Source organism: Labrus mixtus, chromosome 7, assembly GCF_963584025.1.
Source record: "Labrus mixtus chromosome 7, fLabMix1.1, whole genome shotgun sequence".
NCBI classification, from domain to species: domain Eukaryota; kingdom Metazoa; phylum Chordata; class Actinopteri; order Labriformes; family Labridae; genus Labrus; species Labrus mixtus.
The window spans coordinates 23,418,748-23,438,690 of NC_083618.1; the positions used below are offsets into that span (position 1 = coordinate 23,418,748).

General features: G+C 43.7%; 1 protein-coding gene across 7 annotated transcripts in view; it reads left to right on the forward strand.

Moving 5' to 3' along the window:
• ptprt (protein tyrosine phosphatase receptor type T) overlaps window positions 1–19,943 on the forward strand; it is a 292,314-nt gene that overhangs the window by 85,500 nt on the left and 186,871 nt on the right. For all 7 annotated transcript variants that reach the window (XM_061041736.1, XM_061041737.1, XM_061041738.1 and 4 more), the window contains exon 8: window positions 9,975–10,268. In XM_061041736.1, coding sequence (XP_060897719.1) covers window positions 9,975–10,268 — 294 coding nt within the window. The remainder of the gene's footprint in view (window positions 1–9,974; window positions 10,269–19,943) is intronic.

Genomic DNA, 19,943 nt, shown 5'->3' on the forward strand with positions numbered 1-19,943 from the left:
AGGATGAAAGGTGCAAAAAAAAAAAAAATCAGGTCTTTAAACTATGATGCTTGACGCCCGGTGTCCACCGAGTTTTTTTTGCTGAGCGATATAGCTTCTTTTATAAATTGTTTTCAATGAGTAGAAAGCGGCTTTTCAGAGCGTTCCGTTTTTTTGTGCGGCGGCTGCATGCACTCAAGTTGAAAATCTTTCAACTTTTCAGAAAGGCGCTGTTGACGTCACCGGCGCTCTTTTCCAGATCTATGATATTCTCAGTATTTTGGACTCCTACAGATCGTGTCTTGTACCCTCATCCTCCTCGCTCCGTGTCTGATCGGGAAATAAACGACTTTAAATATTAAACATGCAGTAAAACGTAACGGAGCCGTGTCAGTCATACAGCGGCCGTTGTCAACAGACTGTTGTCATGGAGACAGGACGGACGTGCAGCGTTTTTCCTACAGTCAGCGCTTTTCTGCCCTGGAAAAAAACGCTAGGTGGACACGGGGCCAAACTTATTACTATTAAATTCTTCATAAATGAGCTCCCATCATATTAGTCTGAGTTTGTGTGCATGTCACTTTAAATGAATCCTATTTACTGTCAGAGTTCAGTTGTTTGCAAAGTGAAAGGAATAAGAATTCAAAGAACTTGAGTAACAGTTTCACAGCGGTGATGGAGAGCTCTGAAACACCTGCTCCGCTTTAAAACAAGGACGACACGTCTCCTTCTGTTTCATGTTCCGTGGAGAAGTGGACTCAGACGGCCTGAAGTGCAGATGCAAATGTTTTTGTTTATGTGTTTCTGGTCTGGTCGGGCATGTGTGCACATTTGAGTGTGTGTTTGTGTGTGACTCTGTGTGTTAAGAGGAAGCAGGTGTCTGCCACAGTGAGTTTGCTATGAGGAAAAGTGAATCAGATCTCATTTCCCATGATTCTTTGCTCTCCCCTTGTGTGCAAAATAAACTCTGTGTGCTCACAAACACTCGCTCCCGTCTCTCCCCCCGTCTCTCCCTCTCCCTCTCTCTCCCTCTCTCTCTCTCTCTCTCTCGCTCCCTCTCTCTCTCTTTCCTCTGTGAAAGAGCGATGCTGTGTCGCCGCGTTATGAATCTTTTGATTAAAGTATTCTTTGTGAGTAGTGCTGAATTCATTATCCCAAGTAACAGGCCGGAGGGAGTGTGTTACTCACAGGTGCAGACGCACACACACACACACACACACAAACACACACACAGCAAACAGAAAGCACTCAATCCCAGGACTTGGAGCGGGAATGTGTTTATATTAAAGTCAGTTGCAGCTCTAAGCAGGTAAATAACACGGAGAGGTTGCACAGGAGAAATAGAACAGAAGGTTTTCTTTGGATAATTTGGAGCGGTGGAAGAACTACAAAGCTGGAGCATTTCCACGTCTCACCTTTTTTACACGTGAACACGTCCAGGAGGCTCGGAGGGCGATGTCGAGATGTGAGGGTTAGTCAGCAGGTTTTGCGTCTAAACGGAGTGGACAGGTGAGTCAGAGAACTTTTTCTCCTAGGGGAGAGTGAGTCCACGAGGGCGAGGGAGGAACATGTTTAATCTGCAGCACGCAGAGACAGGCCGTGTTAGACTGGGAGGTGTACACACACAGATATATATTCAAATACAAAACACAGGTTGGATTGAAAAAGAGAGTCCCCTTCTCATCTGTTTGAAATCACACGTTACTGATGTGCATTAAGGATCACTAAAACCAGAACACTTTAATATGTATGCACGCAAAGCATCCAAACCAAAGCCATTAAAGTGCTCCATTATCAACTGTGCTTTACCCTCAAATACTATGATATTTATTCACAATGTGTCCGTTTTATTTCCACACGACCTGAGACGTCCGATTTTTAGAAGAAGCAGAAACTAATCGAGCATCTTTGCAGCTTTTTTTTACAGAAAATTATAGGTTAGCATTGACACCAGCTGCTACAAAGTGCCGACATAATTTACATAATTATTATAACACTTAATATGTTCAGGAGTTTGTTTTCCAGAAATAATCAATAATGAACAACTGGAACTTTTTTGTTACCACTTTTGCTAACAGGAGTACTTTGACTATAAGTCATAAAATCATCACAACACCTAGTGTTTAAAATGCCCAACATTACAGAGAGCTGCCCCCCCCGCCCCCTCCTCTCTATAGTCGATGCTCACGCAGGTTGCCATGTGGTGGACTCTGAAGCTTCAGTGTTTATCCAGCTCTGCATCGGTCTGTAAACCTTTCTGTGTTCTAACCTCTCTCCATTTTTCAAAAGCATCTCCAATATTGATCCTAGTTTGAGCACGTTTCTGCTCGTAGAACTTATTAGAAACATGCAGAGGCTTTTTAGGTCGGGTACAATCACTTCTATCTGAACCACTTCTCTTGCCCGCTTCCATCGCTGCAACACCTGTTGGTTTGATAACTTCTTTCATAACTGGCAAACCGAGGGGCGTCCAAAACGGCCGTGTGGGGGGTGCCTTAAAACCGCCTACCTTCTCTGATCCAAACAAATCCAGAGCATTCAGGACCAGAATCTAAAGTTAGAAGGAGGACATACTGGCTGCTGCATTGTTGTCAGAGAAGCCAGCACTTCAACATAGCATGTTTCTTTAATGTCTGATCATATAGTAAGGTCACTTTATCATTTCACTCACTACACATCTTACTGATTAGTCCATAATACTAACTTTGCTAACATTACACCTCAATCACAGCTGATATCACAAACCAATGCACACAATGCTTCAACTGGAAGCATTATGATAAATAACCACCACAGAAATCTAGTTAAAAACCTAGTCAGTACAACTCTGCGATTGACATTTCTTTAGGTTGGAAGGATGCTCAAATGTAGACTTTTGCAGGTATAACTGCATGATAGTCGTAGTTAGAGTAACTGAATACTGGACAGTAACGAAGTCATCCATGTTTTTCCTCTGCTAAAAGTGGCTTTTCAGAACGAAAGAAATTGTGAATAAAACTTCAAATCGGCACTTTTTTGAAAATAAAAAGCATGAAATAAAAATCCCTCTAAAAGAAGGTCAGAAGGGAAAGCAGCAACCAGCGAACCCTCTCTTCATCTCTCTCTCTCTCTCTCTCTCTCTTCTTATCACCCCTACCATCCTCGCCATGCCTCCCCGCTGCCGAATGAGAGAAAAACACATTTTAGTAGAACGATTGTCATTTTCTGTGCAACAGATTTTTCCATCTTTTCCGCCACCTGGGTGATATCTTTTCTCTCCTCTCTGCTGGGCCGAGTCCTCCACTTTCCGCCTCTCTATCACTCTCTCTCTCTCTCTCTCTCTCTCTCATACACTCTCTTTTCTATCTTTGAATCTTTCTCTCTGAGAGCTCAGAAAAGATTTGATTGGCCTTTTGGATTAGCCACCAACAGACACACACACACACACACACACACACACACACACACACACACACACACAATGAGGGAGGTTATAAACTGCCAGTATAGAGGAGGTGATAAAAAAGTAATTTTACCAACAGAGCAACTGTTACTCCTAAATCTTCACTCCTTCCCTTCTTCTTTCTCCTTATTTTCTACCTCTTCTTCTTCTACAAACATAACTCTGTGTGTGTCTGTTACCCTGTGTGTGTGTGTGTGTGTGTGTGTGTGTGTGTGTGTGTGTGTGTGTGTGTGTGTGTGTGTGTGTGTGTGTGTGTGTGTGTGTGTGTCTGTGTGTGTGTGAGTGTGTGTGTGTGTTATATTGGCTTGCAGGGGAAGCAGACAGTGAAATGAAGTGGGAACCATTTAGATGGGAAGGACCTGATAAAAGCTACGACCGACTCTCGCTCTTCTTCCCTCTTTAACTTTTGTTAAGTCGTCTGTTATTTTGATCACCCCAAACTTTCTACTTTCTGCAGCTCCTCAGCCTCCCTGGAGTTTACTCCAGTAAGAAATTCTTCCCATAACGGCTTTCACATATGAGAGAGGAGATCAGAGGTCTTGCTGCCCTGTTGACCTTCAGGTTAAAGGTCACATATCCTCCTCCTCTTCAACTGGTGTAAATAAGTCTCAGAGCTCCTCAAAACATTTCTGTGAAGTTTCTTGTTCTAAATCCACTCTGATCCTGTATTTGATCATGTCTATAAACCCCTCTATTTCAGCCCTGCTCAGAACAGGCTGTTTCTGTGCCTGTACCTTTAAATATGTAAATGAGCTGTGTCTGACCACGCCCCCTCTCTGGAAGGGCTCGGGTGTCTCGGTCTTTCTTGCTCCATGTCCTATTGTTTACTATGAGAAGGCAGACTCAGAGGGCAGAACAAACACCTAGCTGTGTCACCCACCTGGGGGAGGGGTTACTGCCCTTTGTGATGTCATGAAGGGAAAATCTCCACACAGCAGGGAAAATGCAGATATTCTAAATAACGAGCAGGACGACAAATTAAAAACATTAAAATCAAAACATATGTACACACATACCAGACAACACTAGCTCCCTTCAAATTGTTTCTCTTCCATCGACACACACACACACACTCTCGGACAAACACACACTCATACACACATTGTAACTCCTCTTCACAAACCGTGCGGGGATTGTAATACAGTGCAGTAAAAAAAAGTAGATCCATATACTCTCTCCCCTCAGGGTGTAGTAACATGGGCGGCTTTTGAGAGCGCGATGCGTCCTGCGACAACAAGGCCCCGGGACACACCAGATAAAGCCTTTATGGGGCCAGGCGGGGGTACACACTCATACAAACACACTCATACACACACTCATACACACACACACAAACTAGTCTTTATTGGACCTCAGTTCCAGTCTTGCACTTCTTCTGTGTCTCGTTTTAAACTTCACGAGCCCTGCTAGTTGTTTTACTACAGAGTGAGTGTTCCTCTGCAGGCGTCTCCGCTCTTTATATTCATATCTAACTTTCTGCAAACTCGTTAATAAACATGCAGCACCTTAAAGTACAAACGTCCCCGACAAAGGTCGACGATTATCTTCTCTGTGAGGACATCCAGGTCAAATATTTCACTTTATTTCCACCTATAACAGCAGGCAGAACATTCAGAGTGTGTTAACAGTCACTAGGCGGCGCCTTGTTTTATCCCTGACTTAGTTAATTTGAGCAGCTCTTTTGGAGCGGAGAACTGTTACAAAACTCCTACTTTCCTTTTGCTTCTCAAGTCATCAGTGACATGAAGGTTTGAAACGTGTGGACACTTTATCGCTCATAAATGTTAAAATAGAAGCTGTACAACCGAGCTCTGTAAAGATGATACGTGTGGTTGGGCACTTTTGGTTAACTTACCATCTCCAGCACTCTCCCAAACACCACCATAAATCTGCTGGAGCATTGTTTGGTACATTTATCTTTTTTTTTTTTTTTTTTAAGTGTGTCTGCTAAGCTTTGTGTGCATGTTAATGTGTTTGAAGTCTCAGCTACACTTGAATCTGTGTGTGTGTGTGTGTGTGTGTGTGTGTGTGTGTGTGTGTGTGTGTGTGTGTGTGTGTGTGTGTGTGTGTGTGTGTGTGTGTGTGTTTGCCCCCTCCTCGTGAAATGTTGGGTGGCAGGTTGTGTGTCGCTGGGTGGCCTGTGTAACTCTGGGCTGTAAACGAGTTGGAGGAGGGAGGGAGGGAGGGAGGGAGGAAGGAAACAGACGGAGGGAGGAGTGATGGAGCGATTTCGCTTTCAACTTCCTGCAGAGTGACATGGGGAGGCGTTGTTGCATATAAATGATGTTAATGAAGAATAAAGTCTCTGTTATAAAGCTGCTCTGAAATACAGTTAACGGGCTGCTTAACAGGGAGATGTTACATGTTTACACCCAACGAAAAGACTCAAAGCTGCAGCTGAACGGTGTGCAAAATATGTTGAAGTGCTAGATGTTTTGAATATCTGTTTAAGATGCTCATGACACACTTTTTCTACTCTGTGAAGACCAGATGTTTGATATCATATAATCTTGTTAAAATTGATCTCAAATATGAACCATAGAAGCAAGAGTGTTTTACACAACTCCAAGACATCGTCTTTAAAATCATTCAAATAATTACTGATACTTCAAACAAGTTCTTTAAAGATTGAGGCCAGTTAATGACCTCATATTGTGTGGCTTATTTTAATGTATCAAATCTGACTACACTAAATAAATTATACCAAGAATGAGAAATAGTATAACATACCTTTCCATTAATTGCAAAGTTCAACTGACATGTTGAGTATTTGGAAATATTTTCTTCATGTTTCATCATTTATATTTTGGAATAAAGAGTGTAATATCTTTATTTAGCACTATGATGAAAAACATGTCCATCTTTGTAGTTCTTATTAAAGGAAAAAAAAAAATCAACTTTTGATCCAGTAGATGTCGCCCTTGAGCACCAGCATGAAACCAAAACAAACTGCTGTTAGGCCACGCCTCCTGCAGAGACACACCTCCAACCCCCTCCAATCGCGATCAGAAGAAGAATTAGAACGCACCATAATTAAGCACCATTAAGTGCAAGCGGTGGACAGAACTGTCCTTTGCTGGAGCTACAATCAGCTGTGTCCTGCATTGTTGTGTTAGCATGCTAATGTTAGCGCTCTTTAGTTAGCTTGTAGCTTCACATTGCATGTACATTTACACAGAATGAGCGTGATGTAAAAACTCTTACTAACATCCAAAAAATCAGTGAGTATGTTCTTCTTCTTCTTTCTAGTCCTTGACTAAAACAGCTTTTATACACAAGGGGAGGAGCCGGTCGTCCCGTCCATGTTAACACGGCTCTGACAACAACACAGCCAGCGGGACTCGAGCTTCTCCCTCATTGTAGACAGTCATGACTCAGAGACTCCTTAGCTGCTCTCATGTATTTCTTATCTGTCTTTTAACACAAAGATTAAAGCTTTTAGGTATTAAAACATGCTTAAATTTCCCCTTGAGGCCGATACTGAAGCCTACAGTAAGTTAAGAAGATGTATCCACCCTTTATCTGGATGATGAGGGTAATTTATTTTCCTTGTGTTTACTTTAAAATTCTTTCTGTTTTGGAAGGAAGCTTCATTAAAAGTGTGACAATTCATGCATGCAAAGACGAGGAACAAACAGCACATATGCATTCAAAAGCATGCACACACAAACACCATCTCTCACAGGGAGAAATGTTTATTGTCTCCAAGTCAGGCGTGCACACACTGACTCAGACACACACACACACACACACACACACACACACACACACACACACACTCTCACGATGAGTGTGCAGTGACTGACAGTTGAGTCATCGGCCCGGCAGCCACCATACATATTCTAATGGGGCCTCCAGGAAAGTAAAAACTTTCAGACGGTGGAGGAGAGGGGCCATTATTTCCAGGCAGCATAACGTCACCGTCGACTGACAGAGCTCCTGTCACTGACGGGGAAATAAAGATTTATACTGACGAACACACATTGTAATCTTAAAATGAACCTTTCAGTCACAGCTCTTTGAGCGCTCACTGTTTGGAGGAGTGAGGGCTTTATTTTTAAAAACACTGTTTGAATGGCTCATCCTGTGGCATTCCTGGACTCCATCTTGAAATCCACCTCATACTATAATCAGTTTATGGAGTCTGTAATATAAAAATATAAGATTGTCAATGACCGATGGGCAAGTGGGATCAGCACAGCATGATACAGTGTGTCATGGGTGTTGTCCATGGTGCTGAACCTGGTACATTCGGAATTCCAGGAGCTGTCCATGGTGCTGAACCTGGTACCTCCAGAAGTCCAGGAGCTGTCCATGGTGCTGAACCTGGTACCTTCAGAAGTCCAGGAGCTGTCCATGGTGGCACGATTTCTACTCTCACTCAGGCTAAATCTCGATTTCCTCCCTAGACCCTGATCCCTGAGCACCTTAATGGCTTAATTGAGGTCACCTGGAAAGTGACTGAATGCACGAGGCTGCAAGGGCTCCAAATGGTTCAATGGGACGGCACTTAGTTTGCGACTTCTCTGCAACCATGACAACACAGCGTCATGTTGCTCTCCTTAACAGCAGTAGGTCTTTTGATTTTACTTTTTTTACTTTTCCTCACAGCCAAGGAGCTTATACAAAGTCCTTACACACACACACACACACACACACATATATACTTTTTGGTAGACCGCAAAGGGAGCGTTACAAACTGGCGTCTACTAGAACAAAAGGCGTGGAGGAGCTTCTCCTCATCTTTTCGAGATTAAAACACCTCGACAATATGTCAGGCAAACTTCTGGTTGGTTTCACCTTCCTGCTTGTTTACAGTCTCTCCCTGTTTCCCGTTTGATGGTGTTTGTTTACCCTTCTATTGTTGCTGACATACCCTGGGAATCCTATGTTTCACGTCACAATGCTATGAACTATGGGTAATTCCCTCATGCTAAATATGCATATATGCCCACTTATGGACAGGGTGCATAAAAGTTTGAAAGAGTCAGCGAGAGATCCCTCCCACACTTTACAATTTGATGATGGAACAGCGGCTCAACCCTCTCAGACTTAGCGGGAAGGTGCATCAAAGTCAGGGAGTGTGTGAGCGTGGACATCGAGATCGGGGTTCTGATTCCCAACAGACAAAAAACATGATTCCCTATCTTTGAGTGACTGTGTTAGATTCAGCGGCGGCTTGACATCTTTGTTAATTAACACCTCTGAGCGGATCGGCGCCAAATACTGTAACTTTCAGCAGATATGACACCCAAACAACAAAACAAGGTGCTTTGGAGCTTTAATTTAGTATACACTGTGTGTTTTGATCAGGATGGATCCCTCACTAAAGATTTATAGAGTCTGTGATATCATGATGGCTCTTTTTGCCTGGGTATTATTGATTAATGGATGTTGTCCTTGGCATTGGAGTGCACAAACAGAGATAAAATTTTGAATCGTTTCATTTTTTACTCTTTATATTGAGGGGTTTTGAGTATCTCGCTTGGAAAAGACGCAGCTGCATTTAGTTTGAAACAACATCAGGGAGAAATAAACCACTCTCTGCTTTTAGTCCTGACAGAGGCCATTATTTTAAAGTAGCATAATGTGAAAGAGTGGCTGCAGAGGCGCTGTCAGCAACACGTCAGCGGAGTGATGGATTAACGCCACAGGTGGAGAAACTGGCTCCGTGAATAAAACGTCTCCTTTAAGCTTTTAGTGGCAGCTGTTGCAGAGTTAAAACTGTGTCTGCTTCCACTTTACATCTGCATCTCATTTCATCACCGAAGGGTCTGAGGTCGCACTCATTCTGCTGCAGGAAGAAGTGTGCATTTAATCATCTGACAGTGAAAATCTTTTGCAGCATTGTTTACAACGGGCTGAACATTTACAAAGGCACGTAAAATCCAAGCCTGAGTGTGAAGTTAAGTCTGGAAATAATGGACTCATCAATTTCCTTTTTCTTCTTTATTGATATTTTCTATCGTATAAATACATGTTGCTACATCTCAGAGCTCCACAAAACATGTGTGTGAAGTGTCTTGTTCTAAATCCACTCTGATCCTGTATTTGATCATGTCTATAAACCCCTCTATTTCAGCCCTGCTCAGAACAGGCTGTTTCTGTGTCTGTACCTTTAAATATGTAAATGAGCTGTGTCTGACCACGCCCCCTCTCTGGAAGGGCTTGGGTGTCTTGGGCTTTCTCGCTCCATGTCCTATTGTTTATGGTGAGAAGGCAGACTCAGAGGGCAGAACAAACACCTAGCTGTGGGAGTGTCATCCGCCTGGGGGAGGGGCTACTGCCCTTATTTCATGAAGGGAAAATCTCCAGAGAGATGGTGAAGAGTATTTTACATAATGTGTGACCTTTAGAGTTTTCTTATCATGGGGTTTGGCTTTAAAAAAAAAGAGAGTGAAGTCAAACTCCATCTTGGTTTGTTGTTCTCAGCTCTGTGTTCAAACTGAAGGGACGTTTGTTGTTTTCATGAGAACCCCTCCCTCTCCGGCCGTTATCCCTGCAACCAACAATAATCTGCTCTTCAGTAACCATCTCTGATCTCTTTCCACAGCTCCACCCACGCCCATCGCTCCACCCGAGCTCCTCGCTGTCGGCGCCACCTACCTGTGGATCAAACCCAACGCCAACAGCATCATCGGGGACGGGCCGATCATCCTGAAGGAAGTGGAGTACCGCACCACGTCAGGGAACTGGGCGGAGACTCACGTGGTGGACGCCCCCACCTACAAACTGTGGCACCTGGACCCGGACGTGGAGTACGAGATCAAGGTGCTGCTGTCCAGACCAGGGGAGGGGGGGACGGGACCACCGGGGCCACCGCTGGTCACCAGGACCAAATGTGCAGGTAGGGGACGCCTCTTTTAGTCTAGTTTCTTTCTCTTTTTTCTTCAGTTTGTTCTCTTTTGTTCAGCTTTCTGCGGGGTTCTCCTTTCTTTCTTTCTGTCGCTGATGACATGAACGGTCTTGTTTTGCTGACTGAAGACAGTTGCTTTGTTCTCTGGTTGTAGATCGATGTAAGAACTGGATCATCGACTCAGACAAAATGTTGTTACTTGAAATTTAAGTCAAGTTCAGACGGAAGATTCAAACATTCATTCATACTTTTTTTAGACTTGCAGAATCCGAGTTGCTGCAAATTAAAAACTCATCATTTTAGAAATCTTTGGAAATTGGACTTAAAAGGTAAACATGGCCAGGTTTTGGTCTTGATTTGGTTCAGATTTATTCCCCGTGGTTTGATTCCTACAAAGCTCTGAGAGGAAAGAGGAAAACTTTTCCAATTACGTCCTCTTCCTCTCCTTCTTGAGAAATGAGATCAGAAATCAAAGATGATGAGAATAATCGGGATGTTGAGAAGGTTCCCCGCAGATGAAGGAGGTGAAGGAGAGGTGGAGAGCCGGGGTCAGAGGAGGAGACGATGAAGGGGTGGGGGGTGGGGGGGGGGGGGGGTTATGAGGGGGCAATCATGGTAGATAATGAGGGTCCCAGCGGGGGTGTGAGGACACAACGAGTGCTCCTCATTTCATAAAGTGACAGCCAATCAGATCTCTGGTGTCGTTTAACCTGGCAGGGAGTCGTCACCCTCCTCTTATGTCTCTTTTCTTCCTTTCTTGGAGGATGTTTTTGTTTTCTCCACATTTTTGTCATGGAGCTAGAATGTGTCTTCTCTGACCTAAATCACTTCTTCTTTCATCCTTTTATTGTCTTTAATTCTCCTCTTTATCTCTCTCGTTTTTTTTTACCCCTTTGCACATTATCTTCACATCATCTCTTCTTTGTCTGCCTCCAGTTTCCTACTTTTATTCGACCTTTTGAACGCCTCTCTCTCTTTTTTCTTTCACCTATTTTTTGCATCCTTCTCTTAATTTTCTTCATTTGAAGCATCTGAGATGAGCAGTTTTATTCGGTTGATATTTTCCTCTTTTTGTGTATGTGTGTGTGAGTGTGTGTGTTTGTGGTAGCTTGAGTCTTCCCTCTTGTTTTCTTTCTCTGTTGTAATCAGCAGGTGAAAATGAAGTGTTAACGGCACCCTCTCTCTCTCTCTCTCTCTCTCTCTCTCTCTCTCTCTTTGTCCTAACTTTACCCTGCTGTCACCTGTCCTCCTATTAACATCCTCTGTATTTACCTTTATCTTCAATTACACTGACGAGGCAGGATGATTTCTCATATTAGCATCAAATTCTGAAAATCATGTCTATAGTGCTGAACACAATCATATCTCCCCAAAAAAACAAAGTTCAGGGGTGTGGACGTAGCCTCTGACTCCGCCCTGCTTTTGGCTGACGACTCGTTCCAACTTTCTCTCGATATGAATCTTCAATCTTTCACACTTTGCAGACTTTGCTTGGACAAAAGTTGAGATCTTACGTTACAGAATGTGTGTGTGTGTGTGTTTGTGTGTGTGTGTTTGCAGTACATGCAGAGATCGCAGACAGTTTCCAGCAGGCTTACACAAAAAGATAGAGGGTGGGAGGAAGAGCAAAACTAGAGACAAAGAGAGGGTAGAGAGAATAGAGCTGGTGGTCACTCTCTGTGTGTGTGTGTGTGTGTGTGTGTGTGTGTGTGTGTGTGTGTGTGTGTGTGTGTGTGTGTGTGTGTGTGTGTGTGTGTGTGTGTGTGTGTGTGTGTGTGTGTGTGTGTGTGTGTGTGTGTGTGTGTGTGTGTGTGTGTGTGAGTGTGTGTGTGTAAATGGCAGCAGAAAGGAACATGTGTTTCTGGGATGGAGACGCTGTGTTGACGGAATCGGAGCAGGCAGGTATGACAGATGTTCAAAAGCCTGCTGGCTACAGGCACTGCTGACGTGTGTGTGTGTGTGTGTGTTTGTCTCCACTCCTCTTGTGTTCACCTTTCTCTTCACGTTAGCTTCCTCAGCTCTGCCCAAGCCCCAAAAAACAGGAACAAAAAAAAAAAAACACTTAAAGCAGCTCCTCCTCTCCTCTCGCCTCCTCCATCACTCCTCTCTCGTCACCGCCGTCCTGCTGTCGTTGACGCCTCAGCCGGCTGCCAGGGCAGTCGTAGCTCCAAATGGGATTCAGGCCATTTCACCAATAACCCCTGACTGCTACAGCTCCAGGGGGATCCAACAACGATTTGTACCCGTGTGCCTGGCGTAGCGCGGCACATTAGTGAGAGCGGACTAAAAGAGCCGAGCAAGGAGGGCGAGCTGGAGTGAACTCCATGTGTATTTGAGGTGCAGTGAGGACACGGCCTTGATAATGATTGATATCATCATCCGTCCCTCCTCCTCCACCTCCCTCCATCCCTCCATCCCGCCTCCCAAATCACTCCTCCTTTACTTTCCAAGGCTCCCGAACAATCCATCGGCCTGTTTTTCATTTAGATAACTTCTCACATAAACAACACTCAGCGGACCGCTTGTTCCCCTCGCTCCTCCGCCGACCTCCATGGTTTGGTGCTTCCTTTAAATGAGCCTCTTTCTCTCCCATCCATCTCTGATAATCTTTCTCTCTTTAGTTTGTGTCTCTGCAGCAGTAGAAAACTGTCAGAGCTCAAGAAAAAAAAGAAAAACACTCTCCGGACATTTTTACCAGCCCTTGATCGTTACGTCTCGTTCCCTCGTTCCCTCTCTTTCATCTCCCACTTCTCCTCCCCTTTTTCATCTCCTCCACCTTAAACTCAATTCGTCCCAAACATTCACTCTGAATATTGGCTCTGATCTTTGTCTCCATAAATATCGCCTTTTTACTTTTACTCTATTCGTCTTCAAAGTGCAACAATCTCTCCTCTCCTCTCCTCTCCTCGCGCTCCGTCTCCTCCTGCCGTATAAATTACTTTTATGTGAGCGATGATAATGTAAGTGTTGGCTAATATGTTCCCCTGTAAAGATGGACTTTTAATTCACCCGCTGTGCATAAATCTGCCCCTAGTATCTTTTTCCTCCTCTCACATTTCCTCTCCTCTTTATAGCAGGCAGATGCTAATGTGAATGTTGGCTAATCCGCAGCACTCTATAAAGACTTAATTCACCTGAGGGTTATATACTACGTCTACACCCCTCCTCCCTCCTCCTACACCCGTCTCGGCCGTTTCTTATAAAGTAGATCTTTAAGTGACGGATGGTAATGTGAGTGTTGGCTAATGTGTTGCTTCATAAAGATAGATTTTTAATTCACCTGCGGGGTGCAGACTGATTTGGCTGACACGACTGCTTCAGCTTTCTGCAGAGTTAAGCAGTTTAGATGCAGTTAAGAGCGAGCGAGCGAGCGAGAGAGAGAGAGAGAGGAACGATTCTGCATTAAACACTAACACACTCCGAGTGCTCGGAGCTCACTTTGTGCAGGTATGGAGGTGCTTAATAACAGTCTGGATCTGTTAGCTTTTTGTTGCAATAGGCCCATTGTGCTGAAAAGCAAATAACAGGTCTGCGCTGCCTTTTTTTCAGCTGCCTGTTGATGAGATAAGTGCAGCCTTTAGTCAGGAGCAGATGTTAACAGATGCTACAAGAAAAGGTTGAATCTCTGCCCACCTGCACCCAACTTCAGCTACTGTCCTCTCTGAGTCCAGCTCTCTGAAGACCAATTCAAAACCAGAGCGTGGATAAAGACGGGATGTAGACACCGTTAGCATCACCAGTTTGGTTTGTTGGCTGACCTTTTTTGAAGCCAAAAGTTATTGCATTTTGGCTCTAAATATCTGGAAGAGAGGCTGTATCTGGGGAGCCGTCGATCCTAGTCAGTCGCTACCCATCGGCTCCCTGTCTGCCGTTTTTCGGCCGATCCGACATGTTGAATTGGCGTCAGTCGGCGTCAGCGCGGTTGGTGAGAGGAGGATAGCCTAGTGGTCCGTGTGCACACCTCATGTGGAGGCTGAAGTTTACCAAGCAGGCTCAAGGTTCAAATCCGACCTTTTTTACCTGAATGTCTTTCCCCTCTCTCTCTCTCTCGCTCTCTCTCTCTCTCTCCGATGTCTGACTCTATCCACTGTCCTATCTCTAAAGCCCCATTTCCACCAAGCGGTCCAGTTCAGTTTGGTTTGGTATGGTACCCATTTATTGGCGTTTCCACCGTCTAAAGTTTGCAATGGGTCCATACTGTCCTACTTTTTTGGTACCCTTCTGTTGGGGAGGATAACAGAAGGGTAACGATCCGATCCTAAAGGGCCCCTTTGTTTACTGTGTCCCGTTCTTCTTCTTCTTCTTGAACGTTGAACTTAATTAATAACGGGCTACACTGTGTTGGGCTGTTACGATGTCACACTATTACATAGCTGACATAGCTATCTCCATCTGGCTTACACGCCACGTACCAAATAAGAGGACGGTTGGCTGTGGAAAAGCAAGCGAGATCAGGGTTTACCGTACCGGACAGTACCAAACTGGACTGTTTGGTGGAAACGGAGCTTAAAAAAACGAAGATATGCTAGTAGAAAAGTATTTCTCTTGTGGAGGGGGGTCGTCTTCTAATCTGTACCGTCTCATATTCAGGTCAATATAGTCATTATCATTCATTTGAGGTGTGCATGATTAAAAAGTGAACATGAGAAGTAAAGGTCAGTTTGTGTATAATATTAGATCATAATTAGAAAAACTACACTTTAAAAGTCAAGATGTTGAAAATCAACTATCCTTCTACTTTCTTCAGTTTGACCCTTTAGCGTCCTCTGACTGACCTTTTCTCCTGGACATCAAGTATAAGTCATTATAGATCCTTCATGAGTACAGTCCACATCTCACACAGATTTCAGTGAGTTTGTTCCTGCACTTTCTTCGGTCCATTCTCACCTCATCGGAAAGAAAAAACAGAAAAATCCTCTGAGCTGAACGTCTTGAACCAGAACATCCTCAGGGTGCAAAGGAGGTCCACACTCGACCTCGAGGGGTTCCTTTCCAACATGCTAAGAGCAATTTGAACCATTCGCAGGGTGGTACAAAGCGGAACGTTCTGCAGATGAATAAAAAAAGGGACCAATTAGAGTCGACTGTGTTTGGTCTCTGTGTGCATGTAAAGCCGGAGCATTGTGAAAAAGAAGCATGAAACTTTCATTTCCTCATTTTCCTCTCATGTGCACTTAGTTTTCTCAGAACAATCAGATCAGGAGGACGTAATTCATGTGAACACGAGGTGACCCCGCAGCTACTCATCAAAGGACTTGAATGAAGGTTAAAAACTGAACTCTAATAAAACTAACAAAAAAACGAGCTCTTGATAATTCTTCCTCGTTGCTCTTGTGATCGTTTAAGTAAAACCTGCCGTCTTTCTCTGAATGCCTCAAGAACCTTTGAGTGTTTTTCCATCGTCTTACCTACCTACCTCTAAACGTGTCCTCACTCCTCCATCCTTTCCTTTTATTTCCAGCTATTTTAAACTCTTTTCAGAGTTTTTTTTTTTTCTGTAGCATGTTGAGACTGACGACCTCCCGCAGGGTGCCCTATACTCACTTTTGAATCCACTCTGATGTTTTGTCCGTGTAGCCTCGTCGAAGCTCAATCCTTCTTCTATGTGTTCCATTTTAACCACTGAAGCACGCCATGTTTGACGGTCAAATTCCATTTAGTCCCAAGCAGACGCCCAACAGACTGCGGTGGTATCGGATACGGTGACGTTTCCAAGATGGGGAATGGAAAAGAAAATGTTAACACACTCCGACACGATGAGGCAGGAAGACTCAATCAGGTGTTGTAGATATTCTCCCTACATCTTCAGTGGAAATGATGCTTCACATCTCGCGGTCCTGTCTCATGCTGAACGTGTTTCCTTTTGCGATGCAATCATTACAAAGACAAAAAAAAAAAAGACATTACGAAGGCACAGCTGTGTCATATTCACAAGTTAAGACTTTTATAATAAAACGACTTCCATTGTTGGATTCAGACTCTCCTGACAATCCGTCTCCATCTGCCTCCTCCATCACGTCTCATCTCAGGAAATGAAGAACGCCAGCCAGTTACTGCCTTAAACTTTCCTTACATGAGTCTCCATTTTGATGCTCTTATAAGAAGAGAGACAACTTAAGGTCAAAGGTCGTCAGTCCTTTCTGATCCCTCTAAGCTTCCAGGGTGAAATAAGGGTGTTTATGTCAACATTAATTGCAGGTTTGATTCGACCACAGAGATGCTGCTTGGGTCACATTATGTAGCCTCGAACATGCGGCAAGGTTAACGAGAAAAAAAAAAAATAATCAATCCCTGTCTGACTATGACGGCTCGGTGTGCACAGAGTCCGAGCCGCGTCCTTGTTAAATGAAGCCGTCGGACAGAAACCCAATATTTCTAAGGAGGCGTGTGAAAGCAGAGTCTGATGAATCAAAGATTATGAATCAGGGCGGTCGATACGTTTGTTTTCTAAGAGAAGCAAGGCCGTGGCTCTTTTTTATAACACAAACCCTCTGAGAGTAAATGTTTCTTCTTCTTAGTGAGAGTGTTAATGCATGTTTATGTGTTTGTGTGTGTGTGTGTGTCTCCAGACTGACACACACACATTAGATCAATCAGACTGATGGAGAGGCTGAGAGTACAGACTAGTCGTTTGGTCTCAAAATCAGTCTCAAACCCCCCCCCCCCCCCCCCCCCCGAGATCCCTCCTCATGAGTTACACATCGCAGACGAGATGTAACAGAGGATAGCAATCTGTAGGCGCCAGAAGTTCAAATCGGGAACTCGTCTTTTTGTGGAGATGTGCTAAAAAAGTTTCTAAGATTTTTATAGATTCATATTTTTTTGTAGTTCCACATTGAGGAATATTTTGTGAATGGTGAAAACTTTTATGTTGCACAGATTTGAGGTATAAAGTGAATTTGAAGATGCTCCAATAAACCCCCCAAATTAAACAATAATACCAGTTTACGCCTTCTTTTTATGCAATCGTTAAACATTACACTTATGGTGGAACTACCTGTGAAAAATGCTCCGTAAGGCCGAGCACCTGTTCCCTTCTTCTGCCATTACAAAAACATCCATCGAGAGAAATCTACCCAGATACCGAGTCCTGCAAGAGTTCTACTCTCTCCTAGTAACAGGCCTCTTTTCTTAGGGTGTGTAACAGGGTGTGTGTGTCACGGTGGAGCAGGAGGCAGAGGAGGGTGTGATGTTTGTCTGTCTGAGAGATGAAGTGAGAACTGTTTAAAAAAACAGCGACAGACCCTGAAGTACACACAACAGGAGTCACGCTACTTAGCAACAGAGACAGACGGGGGCACGTTCCAGAACAAAACCCACCTGAAAACTTTATTTACAGGTCAACATGTAAGACAACAGTAAGATGTTGTCGAATCATGAGCTAAAAACAATCATATTGAAGTCGTTATGAATCTAGGAACGTGTGTGTGTGACATTTAACACTCACACACACTTTTTTTTTAACATGCACACACACTTTTTACCCCTCTCAGCAGTGTAGCGGTTGTAATCAACACTTGGGAGAGTTGTGACAGGACGAGTAACACCAGGGGTGAGAGAGTCTGTGTGTGTGTGTGTGTGTGTGTGTGTGTGTATGTTGGTGTGTGAGTATGAAAGAGATGTGTGTTGATGGATGTCAGCAGATGTAAAACTTTAATACTATTTCATTTGAAGAAAAAAAATAAACACTAACAAACACACAGAACACAGAGGATAACTCCATATATGGTCATACTAATGCAGGTGGTAAGACTTTCCCATAATCCTTTGGGGTTTCTCTTGCTGCATATGTATGTAAGGTCGTCTGTTTTCCTTCTTGCTTTGGTTTTCTCCAAGCGGCAACCTCCGGTGTTGAAAAATGAAGCCGATGCAGAAGTGCAAAATCCTGCAGTTCCTCGAGTGTCCACTAGAGGCTGGATGCAGAAGCACAGGAAGTCACATACACACCCATTCTAAAAAGTCTGTTTTTACAGCAGAGATTAACATGTTTACAGCCTGGTTCATAAAACCGATCGACAAACACTGTACGGGGGGTGAATGTTTTGATGACTCATCAGTTTTGATTTGATGAAGGATAAGAGTTATTCACAGTGAGGCGTGTAGCTGACCTGATAGACAGGCGGGCGCGGTGTAACGGTTTGTCAGGAGGTTTAAAACCCGCCTCAGCTCCAGCTCTCAGTCTGTCATTAGGTTGACTGAAAGTTAGACTGAGACAGCATTTCCAGCATGGAGACCGCCATCGATGGGACTCCAGCGCCCCCTGCAGGAACAGACGGGTGACGTCCCTCAGGCTTCATCCGCTAATATTTACAGTCTATGGTTTTCTCCTCTTACCATTTGTTATAAAGCGCTGAGGATTCTGGGTAATCAGCAAAAGAAGCACACAGTACTCTAACAAACACACAGATCAGTCATTAAAACAACATCTGTTAATGCACGACCATGAAGCACTCATTTGCAATATCATGAATTCATATATTTTACCATACAGGGTAGAAAACTCAATAAAGTTGTGTCATGTCAGGATTTAAAAAAAAAACTCTTTTAGAGTTAGATTTAAGAAGCAGGTTCTTTTAATTGCATATCTTCAAGGATCATTTGTTTTGTTTTACACGTACAGATGAGGACGAAATTATTAGCCCCCCTATGAAAATTTCATTTTTTTAAAAGTATTTCCCAAGTGCTATTAAACAGAGCAAATTATTTTTAATACAGCTTTTTCAAACATCCAAGTTTTATTTTGGATGCTTACATTATTTTACTTTGCACACAGAAACTAAATTATTTCACAAAAACCAAAAACTACCAGGGTCAAAATTATTAGCCCCCCTGATGCTAATAGTCAATTGTGTATCCTTTTTGCTGGATAACAGCCTGCAGTCGTTTGTTGTAGTTTTCAACAAGTCTCTGACACGTCTCCTGAGGAATCCCAGCCCATTCTTCTTTGGCAAATCTCTCAAGCTCCTCCAGATTTGATGACCTTCTGGCATGGACCTTGGTCTTCAGTTCACCCCACATATTTTCAATGGGATTCAAGGGCTTTGTGCAGGCCAGTCAATAATGTTCACTTTGGTCTTCTGGAGGTAGTTCTTCACCAGGAGCGACGTATGCTTTGGGTCGTTGTCGTGTTGGAAGACAAAGCGACAACCCACACCCAGTTTTGCTGCTGACTGCTTGAGGTTTTCTTTCAAAATCTTCACATATCCTTCTTTCTTCATGATTCCTTCCACTTTGACGAGATTCCCAGTTTCAGACGCACTGAAACATCTCCACAGCATAATACTCCCACCACCGTGTTTCACTGTGGGGACGGTGTTCTTTGGGTTATACGCCTCTCCCTTCTTTCTCCAAACATAAGCAATGTCTTTATGGCCAAAGAGCCATAATTTCGTCTCATCTGACCAAAGGACATGCTTCCAGTATGCATAATCTTTCTCCAGGTTGTCCTTAGCATACTTCAGTCTGGCTTGGAGGTGTCTCTTCTGCAGAAGTGGAGTTTTTCTTGGTCTGCAACCTCGCAGTCCATTCCTGTGCAGAGCTCTAGTGACTGTCTTCTTTGAGACTACAATTCCCGACTTGGCTAAGTCATTCACTAGTGTCTTGGCAGTTGTTCTGGGGTCTTTAGACACATCTCTCACTAGTTTTCTTTCCAGAGTCTTTGAAATC